General features: G+C 43.9%; 1 protein-coding gene across 1 annotated transcript in view; it reads right to left on the reverse strand.

The window, feature by feature from the left end:
• The window catches only part of LOC125543363 (uncharacterized), a 93,290-nt gene extending 83,358 nt beyond the window's left edge, over positions 1-9,932 (reverse strand). Inside the window, exon 1 of the mRNA XM_087545064.1 lies at positions 8,743-9,932. Within this exon, the coding sequence (XP_087401190.1) occupies positions 8,743-9,686 (944 nt within the window). The 5' untranslated portion in view covers positions 9,687-9,932. The remainder of the gene's footprint in view (positions 1-8,742) is intronic.
• Between the last annotated feature and the right edge of the window lie 225 nt (positions 9,933-10,157).

A 10,157-nucleotide genomic window follows, 5' to 3' on the forward strand; every position in this document is an offset into this window, starting at 1 on the left:
GCATGACCTCGTTGGAATTGATCTGTTGCCTGTTCCATTTGAGGAGTTCTATCAGTTCTTCAATCAATTGGCCCTCGATAAAGCAACTGTCACCTGCTACTGTCTGTAAGTAGTACTACTTCTGTCATTAAGTTTCTCTATATAGCTTAACTCTTTCATTGCATGTATTTATAATCATCCTCACTATATTATGCAGATTGAAGATCATCGAATTGAAGAAAAGACAAGTCGGTGATATTGGGTTCATTAACACAAATCTCATAGATGCAACTCAGGTTAAATTTCATGCCGCAGAAACCGAGGCCAGCATGCTAGAATCGTTGATAATAAATCAAAACAAAGATATAATACTCTTTCCTTACAACTTCAAGTGAGTGTTACTGTCTTGTGCGTATTCGGTTTCCCTTATATATTAGTCAAGGTTATAGTAATGTAATTGATGAGTTATGCATGCGTGTGCAGTTTCCACTATATTCTCCTACATATTAAGCTTGAGCAGGGACTAGTAACCGTCTTAGACTCAAGACGAAAAGATCCCAAGGACTATGCCGACATGACTCAAATACTCGAGAAGTAAGTTAAATCGATCATTATCCACCATATCAGCAACTTTGTTCATTTCCTGATATATCAAGTAATTGTTTTCTTTGTCCGGCAGGGTTTGGAGAAAATTCACCAGAAAAGCTCCGGGACTGCCGAAGGAGCTGCAATTTAGACACCCGAAAGTAAGTACTAGCTATAGTAGCATTTTAAGCGCATCTACTAGTCATTCAAGTGCTAGTTTCATCAATACCATTTGGCATTCTTGCTTATCAGTTTGATTAACCTGTATTTCTTGTAAAGTGGTTGTGGCAGCAACAAGGGAATGATTTCTGTGGTTACTATGTTTGCGAGTCCATCCGCCACACGACCTGTGAGCGGGGCTATACTGACGAACAATATGAAGTACGTAAATAACAACATTCACAATTTTATTTTATTACCATCATTTGTGTTGAGTTTCATTCATTCATATATATATGTATTGACCCCCTTCTTTAAATTAGATGTTTCGAAAGCGGGATGAACTCCTAGCACCAGCTCGCATGCGAGGAATTCAAGAGGAATTGGCGGTATTCTTTCTTGACCACGTGATCCCTGAAGACGGAGAACTCTATGTTAACCCTGAGTTCGTATGATTATATTTGTAAGAGATAATTACTGTATATATGTAGCCGGTAGTGTCAGATAGATATACGAGAACTTGTTGTTCGACCAATCTCTCGGAGAAGGAGAGGTGGTCGATATCACTTCTCTCTGTATATATGCATATATGTTCATGACGATCTTCTGTTTCCTTCGTTTGCTTACTAGCTAGCTAGCGTGTCTAGTCCTCTCTATATACGTATGTATAGTACGTAGCATCGACCAAGCACAGACATAACAGAGGACACTTCTCTCTATTAATTATAACTAGCTAACACAATATATGAAACACCTAAATTAACCCCCTAAAACCCCCAACCCCCCCCCCCCCCCCCCCCAAAAAAAAAACAAAAACCCCAGCCACAGAAGTGCTGACGCGTGGATGCCTATTGGTCCCGGTTGGTGCCACCAACCGGGACCAAAGGGTCTCCACGTGGGCAGTGCGCAGAGCCCAGTCAGGAGACCCTTTGGTCCCGGTTGGTGCCACCAACCGGGACCAAAGGGTCTCCTGACTGGGCTCTGCGCACTGCCCACGTGGAGGGCCTTTAGTCCCGGTTCTGGATTGAACCGGGACTAAAGGGTGGAGGTATTAGTACCGACACTTTAGTCCCGGTTCCTGAACCGGGACTAAAGGCCCTTACGAACCGGGACTATAGGCCCTTTTTCTACCAGTGTGTGGAGAACAAACTGACAGCAACAGGAAGGAAATATTGATTTACTAATACAGGACAAACCTGAGTTCGATGAAATACTTACTCCCTCCGTTCCAAAAAGATGACCCTATAAAGTTGGGTCATCTATTTTGGAACGGAGGGAGTATTTATCATTAGTTGTGCAGCCTGAAAAAAATGACATTCTTTCACAAATGACACAGCTGAAGTAATAAAACATCATTAGCTGATCCAGTCAAAATTGATATTCTTGCTTTCCTAAATATATGGTACAATCGAAATGAAAAAATATCATAACATCTCCAATGGTAGAAATTAAAACAACAAAAAATAACCCGCAAGAGAAATCATTAGTGTATTATGAAATATTCTTAGCTAGACAGCACCATGGTGTGCAAAAACAAAAGCTGTCGCGCATAAATTTATATTACTATTTTACCATATACTTCCTGATGCAGTTCACGCTTGACCTTCGAAATTACTATCAAAGGACCGCCAACCACTGGATGGCTAAGGAATAGCTATCATGTAACTCAACATCTATGGCCGTGCTTATCATGGACAGCAAAGGGTCATATAAGACCACTATTGTTTAGGAAAATACACCACCACAAGCACGACAGCCTAGATTGAAAATTTCATTGAAACTGAGGAAACCAATGTAGCATAAAACAATTGAACATGTTTTGCCAACCCACAATTGTTGATGAAAAAACAAAGAACCAAAACTTGACTATCCTAAATTGAGTAAACACAGTACGATGACCAAACAAATTGTAACATTCAGCCCAATTTCAGTTACACAAAACACACGACAGCATCAATGTAAACCTCATTTCTAACCACAGATATATCTTATGAACTTCCTTTTGTTGTTAATAAGCTGCAGCTGGGTGCAAGTTCCAAAACCATGCATCAGCACAGTTTGTTTCCTTCAACCGGTTGCTGAGAGTAAAAGTTTCACTGAGCTATAAGGTTGAGATAAATCTTCATCTTTTGTAAGCACGATTGTATTTTACACAATTGGAACAAATATAGGAATATCATTAGAGAAACTATTAACACTTGCAATTTCTTCCCATGTGCACAACTCATTTATCCTGTGTGTACACTTTGCTAAAGATATCTTATAACATAGTTAAAATCAGCCCCATCAAATAGATGGTTGAGATTGGACTGTCGAAGTGATCTGATCATGGGTGATTACTGATTAGTAGATGATACTTGATAATGGAAAATGGTGTAGCAAGTAATATTGAATGCAACCAAAAAACTGAATGTGCTCAGATAAGAAAATAACTTTGATTAGAACTTTTCTTCATGACCATCAAGAATTTTATTCACTGAAATAGTTTTGCCTCTCAGGCAAACTATAGTGGCCGGGCATCTCCAGTGAAAGAACTATTTGAACCACAATCACGTACTCACAACTACCTTTCAAAAATGAAGAAAAATGTTGAAATATGAACGGCACACAATTTCCAGAAAAGCTTAGAAAGAGTAAAAGTTATATACCGATCATTCGGCGGGGGTGGGCATTAATTTCTGTATTTCACTGATTCATGTTGGACCAATCATGGGAGATATGTTAGTTAAGATAAAAGAAAAGGTACCACCAAGATACAGAATCATTGCTACTTTTCCACCACATACTAAAAGGACAGAATAATCGTGTATATATGTACCGTCACCAATGAATATTTGACAACTTTGTCGGTTACAACATGTGTATTATGTTGCCATCTTTGTATATACACACCTTAAACATTATGTGTGCATTTGTAAAATATGGTATCCGATGGACTAGACTACCACGGTAATTACAAAAAGACTAAGTTTCCCTCTCTAAGTAATCAGCATGGTGCCAGTTGCATTACATAAAGACCAAGCTTAACTTTAACAGGAGTGACATGCTTGACTATGAAGTGAACTGTATATTGCTGAATGCACCGAGTAGTGGGCTGACCTAGTAAAGGAAACTGAAGTTGTCATAAAAGCAAGAATTTTCATTTATTATTGATTCATGTGAGACAGTACATACTAGATATGCTAATTAAGCAGGGACACATAAAAAGGGAAGCATTGTAGATTTGCCATCACTACATACATCACGTTAATTCTCGATGCATCCCATCCACCACTTTATTTTGGCATCTTTTCCGGAGATCGAGTGGATGAGTATTATCTTTTCATGTCAGTGTGTGGAACTCGGAAACATGCATATGTATGCACCTATAGTCAGGATGTTATTTCTAGCTGACTAAACTACCATGGTAATCACTAAGGACAATGATGTCCTTTCTAATAAGCAATCTGTTTACTATACTACTGGTTGCATGAGTGACCAAGCTTAATTTTAAAAGAGAAACATTTTTTTACCAGTAAAAACAGCAAGAGAGGCTCCTATTTTTATATATTAATTATAAACAAAAAGAGAAACAATATATTAACAACAATGTGAACTGCACATAGCTATGTATGGAAAGTAGATAGGACGGTTGTGGTGTCCTGTTTATATACCATCATGGTTTGGAATTTCGTCTAACACACTAAAGGTGTATACACCAACAGCAACATAACACGTGTTCAGGGAGAGGAAGATTCAAGATTGCTCTAGAAATTGAACGATAGTGCTGACAGCTTACTTGTACATCTCGTCATTGGATGTTGCGAGAAGAAGCGGTGTCCAGCGAGCATTGTGATCATCTGCCATGGGAGAGTGGCCACAACAACTGGGTAGGCGGAGAGCATTGATCTGGTCAGAAATTGAGTCTGTCGGTCCTTGTCCGGCAACAATGGCGAACGATGCCAGCAACGACGCAAGAAGAGACGTCCAGCCGAGGGTTGACGGCACATCATGTTCCGTCCAACGGCAAGAGAGGCCGCAAGATCAATTGGATTCTTTGATTAAAAGCACCATCCTTTCCACGACTATAGGAAATCAAATACTATAACCAAGAAACCTAAAGAGATAAAGCCCACAATTCTGCTCCAGCATCCCATCCTCTTCTAGTAAGAAAAATCAATCTAAAATTACGGCATGGAAATCTCTACTTTCACTCTTTCTCCTCCATGGAAAACAAATCTATCTCTCTCTCAAACTAGACAACAAATTCATGCCGCCACCATCAGTTTTCCTTCTCTGAACCATCGTCCCTACTTCATCAGAAGCAGAGGTGTTGTTCACGCGGCCAGGAGAGTTTGTTTTAGATTTGGGAGTCTCTATTTTTTGAAGAAGCCTAAAAACTTCGCAATACTGCAAATAGATATGACACTCGCCGAAAGTACAAATTATCAGAACACCATGCCTATCTTTGAATGTTTGAAACTGTAAAATGCAAAGATGTCTCCAGTACTATTTTATGCATGAACCTTCTCTCTCTAATTCAGCAATAACACATGGGGAATTTCTTTCTTAGAGGGTGTTTGTTTCCAGGGACTTATTGGTCTAGGGACTTAAATAAGTCCCCATAAGTCCCATCTAAACCAAACAGGAGGGACTTATAGGGACTTAAAGTGGGCATTTGGGACTTATGAAATAAGACTCTCAAGAAGGGACTTATAGAAACTTATAGTTGTAATATGGTCTTATAGAGACTTATAAGTCCCAGGAACCAAACAGGTAGAGACTTTTTAGGGACTTGGGACTTATAAGTTGGGACTAAAAAAGTCATAGGACTTATGAACCAAACATGGCCTTAACAGCGTGAAACCCTTGGTTAGCACATTCATCTTGAAATCTCTCTTCGACCAAGATGTCAATGCACCTTTTCTTTATCTTTTTTGCGGGGGAATGTACCTTTTCTATTAACTCTAGGCATTTGTACATTTTAGCACAAGCTAAAATATACTGCATCTACCAACACACACATAACATTTGGACACACATACATTTCAGCCAGTCTGGTGCAAACAAATCTGCGGCAGCAAAGGGGACACTAGTAGAAAAAGGGCCTGCAGTCCCGGTTCATAAGGGCCTTTAGTCCCGGTTCAAGAACCGGGACTAAAGGCCCTCCACGTGGCCGCTGCCTGGAGGTCCACCTTTGGTCCCGGTTGGCAACACCAACGGTACTAAAGGTAATTTTCTGATTTTTTTTTTGAAAATTTTTTTGAAATTTTTTTTAATTTTTTTTGAAACTTTTTTATTTTCAAATTTCTGATTTTTTTTTAACCTCTAATCTCTAATCACCCCTCTCATTACTGCTCAATTTAATCTCTAATCACCCCTCATCATTCCAAATCATCTAACTTCCCGGACGGTCACCCATCCTCCCACTCCCCCAGCCTGAGCACGCTTAACTTCCAGGTTCTATTCTCCCTCGTTTCCAAGTCTGCACTCGTTGTTTTCCTGACAATAGTAAGATGTTAATCCTATTAAGCCTCAGGATTTTAGCTTGAGCATGAAGTCACACATTTCACTGTTTGAGTTTGAAACTATTGTTCTAAAAAACAATAATTATTTAGTAACACTAATATTTCTTGAATAAGTAGTTTGACCATTATTTGACCATAGTTTGACCATAGTTTGACCAGATTTGACCAAAATTCAAAAAAACTGAAATAATTATTTAATAACACTAATATTCTTGAATAATTATTTAGTAACACTAATACTTCTTGAATAAGTAGTTTGACCATAGTTTGACCAGATTTAATGAAAATTAAAAAAAACTAAAATTTGAGAATAACTTTTTTTCCTTTTGGAATTTGAGGATTCTACAAATTGGCAAACAGGCCATAGGCCGTCTCCATCGGATGTAACTTTTCGAGTAGATGATTTTTCATATAAAAAACTTTTTAATCCGAGTTCGTATGCAAAAGTTATGCCCATTTTACAAATTCCAGAGAGATTTTGTAAATAAAGTCGAAATTCATATTTGTAAATTTTCCCAACAACTAGACCACATATCACATGGGAAACTTATTTTATTTTATTTTATTGACATTTCCATCATTTTCTTTTGTTTTTTCTAAAACTGAAAAGGCGGTCCGGGGGGGGGGGGGGGGGTTTGAAAATTGGATCTTTAGTACCGGTTCGTGCCATGAATCGGTACTAATGCCTCAAAGGCCATTAGTCCCGGTTGGTGGCACCAACCGGTACTAAAGGTTAGACCTTTAGTCCCGGTTGGTGCCACCAACCGGGACTAATGGGCATCGCACCCTTTAGTCCCGGTTCGTGGCATGAACCGGGACTAAAGGGCCCAGGTGAACCGAGACTAATGCCTTAGCCGCACGAACCGGGACTAATGGGGTTACCCGGCCTGGACCAAAGCCCCCTTTTTCTACTAGTGGGATCAGAAGCATTCAACTACGGAGTCTTCAAGTTGGTCATCTCTAGGCAAGGCATTATTGTATATAAAATAAAACACAAGTGTAAAAGTTGTGGGTGTTATGTATAATGCATCTGCCTCAACCATGGAGTAAGAAGCTCAGCTTTGAAGGCTGATGAGTGAGCCGCATGCATTGCTCGGAATGCTAAGAACATTTGTCCATTGATGATGAATGACATATCAGTCGCTGATCTAGCTGGTAGCCGAGATGTATCTCACTGTCAAAATGTGGCAAGGGAATAAGGCTATCAGATAGGCCTAGGATGGTGCATATAAAGGTACTTTTCTCTCTCCAGCAACTTATTCCCTCTCCGCAAACTCGTCACAACCCCAATCATCGCTCTAATCACCTTTGATGAAGCAGTACTCTAGTAGATCCCACTTGCAACAACCCTTGTAATAACAATGCATGCAAGGGTAGTGCAATTTAAACCTCTATCCACAAATGGCCGACAAATTTCTACTGCTTGTTTGCCATTTAAAACATATGGTTTTTGCTACTGCCTCCGAATTTTTTTGCAACCCTATTACCTCAGTCGAATGAGCTCATGGAATCATCTATAATGACGGTTTACAATTATAAAAAAATACTTTTTTAATAGTGAAAATAATAGTATGATGAAAATCATGTCAAAAGGCAAATGGTCACAAAACGACACCATTTTTTGTGTTGAACTAAAAACATATGTCAACATATAATGATAAAGCCTAGGGAGAGGATAGTATTATTCTCAATGCTAGGCATGTGATTCATATTTGATTGCTATGTGTCGGCCCAGCAAAGCGAGGCACTGACCGGCAGCCTACCAAGCCATCAAATTGAAGCACGTGTATGCGTAGAATGATATGCAGAGTGGGTCATCCTTCTCACCCACACATCCTTGTGAAGGAAAAGATGCCACTGCAATTTCCCCGCATACGTCCCCTCCACGGCTCACATCCAGAAGAGCATGTCGTCGGCATCACACTTTCGTGGACGCTTGCATTGCTCCGTAGTGACCTGCCGCCACTGCCGACCGTCATAACACAGCAAATTTTACAAATGTTGCCCTTGCGGATGTTGCCCACACGGTGGTGCCTTTGGACTTGTGTTTGCTAGTTTGGGAATCCGTCTGTAATGGTCTTCACTTGTTTTTTCATCTGTAATGGTATTCACTTGTTTCTCTAAATCAACGGAGGTCTCCCGGAATCATGGCAATGCTCCTGCTGTCTATCAAAAATAATCATATATGGTCTTCTTTTGAAATGGCTCATTGTTTGGCTTTGGTTTGCCATGGTGCTTGTGGAAATTCCTCCTGCTCTTCTTACTTGGCTTGCTACTACGAACATTGATGTTGTCCGTATCGGTAGTCTTGCTCGGTGGTCGACGCTTAGTGTTTGATCCCTGACCATGAGCACTAGGAGCCTGTGCAACAGGGAAGTGTGGCTGGTGGTGCGCCATGTACTGCTGCTGTGGGGAGTACGGTCGATGGTGCGCCATTGCCATGTACTGCTCCTGGAGCACATGGTCAATGCCCATCCGGGCCTGCCTCGTCACATCAGGGAAGAATTCTTGCCTGAAGGAGAATTCTTGCCTGAAGGGCTGCCTCGTCACATCATCATCAGGGAAGAAGTCTTGCCTGAAACCAGGGGAGAATTCTTGTCTGAAGGGCTGCCTCGTCACATCATCATCAGGGAAGAATTCTTGCCTGAAATCAGGGGAGAATTCTTGCCTGAAGTACGGCACGTACGGCCGCTGCACCATCGGAGGAATATTGTGGTACGGGTACGGCTGCTGGACCATCGGAGGAATATTGTAGGTATTCCTGGCCACCGCCATGGCAGGAAACTCCTGCTGCTGGTACCGCATGTATGGTTGTTGTCGCTGGAGCATAGGAAGATTCAGCTGGCTATGCACTTCAGGCGGGAACGCCGTGTATGGCTGCCGAAGCATAGGGCTGCCGGCGTCCAGGGCGTGAGCCCGCGCCGGAACCGGAAACTCTTGATCACGAGTTCCTCCGGCCTGGCGCCATGGCGCCCCCACAAAGCCCATGCCTGCGTCCTCCACTCTATCATCCTCTTGAACAGGAGAGGCGTCCTCATCCTCCATAACCATCTCCTCGTCCTCCTGGATGGACTCGCCGTGGGTTGCGGACACGGGGACGCAAGGGTCGGGCTGCCCGTCGGCGGGGGTTGCGGTTGCGGGCACGGGCACGCAGGGGTGGGGCTGCTCGGCGTCGTGGATCGCGGTTGCGGACACGGGGGCGCCGGGGTGGGGCTGCTGCTGCATCTGGCGGAAGCGGAGGGAGAGGGAGGCGTGGAGGGAGGAGACATGGGCGTCGATGTCGTCCCAGGTGAAGGGGAGATGGTAATGGGGCGGCGCGCAGGCGACGAGGCGGTCGAAGGTCTCCCGCAGGCGCTGCTTCCTGACGGGGAGCGCCGCGATGGCGGCCTCCAGGTCAGCCGTCGCCATCGGCGCCGCCGGCCGGGCCTGGCCAGTCGGCGACGACATGTCCGCCATGGGATGGGGAACACACGAGGACGGACGAGTCAAGGAGGAGGGGCGCAGGAGCTTGGGGAGGGGGGCAGCGACGGCGACGAATCGCCGGAGGCGGGGGAAAGCAGGGCCAAGGGGACGACAGGAGGCGATTTGTCCGGCGTGGAGGGTCAGGGGAGGCAGGCGGAGTTCGACGGCATGCCGGTGGGGATCGGGAAGGTGGGTGGCCGCGCGGACGAGGGCCGACGGCGGGAGTGGAGAGGGGGGGGGGGGGGGGGGAGAGGTCGGAGGCGGGCGGCTAGGGTTGGGGGCGAGGGCGGAAACCCTAGGGCGTCGGGGCGACGGCTTTATCCGGCCGGAGCGGCGGGTACGGCGGCCATCCGGTGGGTGGCCGCGCGCGCGCCCGTGGGATGAGCGCCACGTGCAGAGGCGGGATGGCTCCTGGGTTGGGCCGACTTGCTGCCCACTAGCTGCTGTGCTGCTGTCTAATCACTC

This window comes from Triticum urartu, chromosome 1A, assembly GCF_056163025.1.
Source record: "Triticum urartu cultivar PI428250 chromosome 1A, HENAU_Tu73, whole genome shotgun sequence".
NCBI lineage: Eukaryota > Viridiplantae > Streptophyta > Magnoliopsida > Poales > Poaceae > Triticum > Triticum urartu.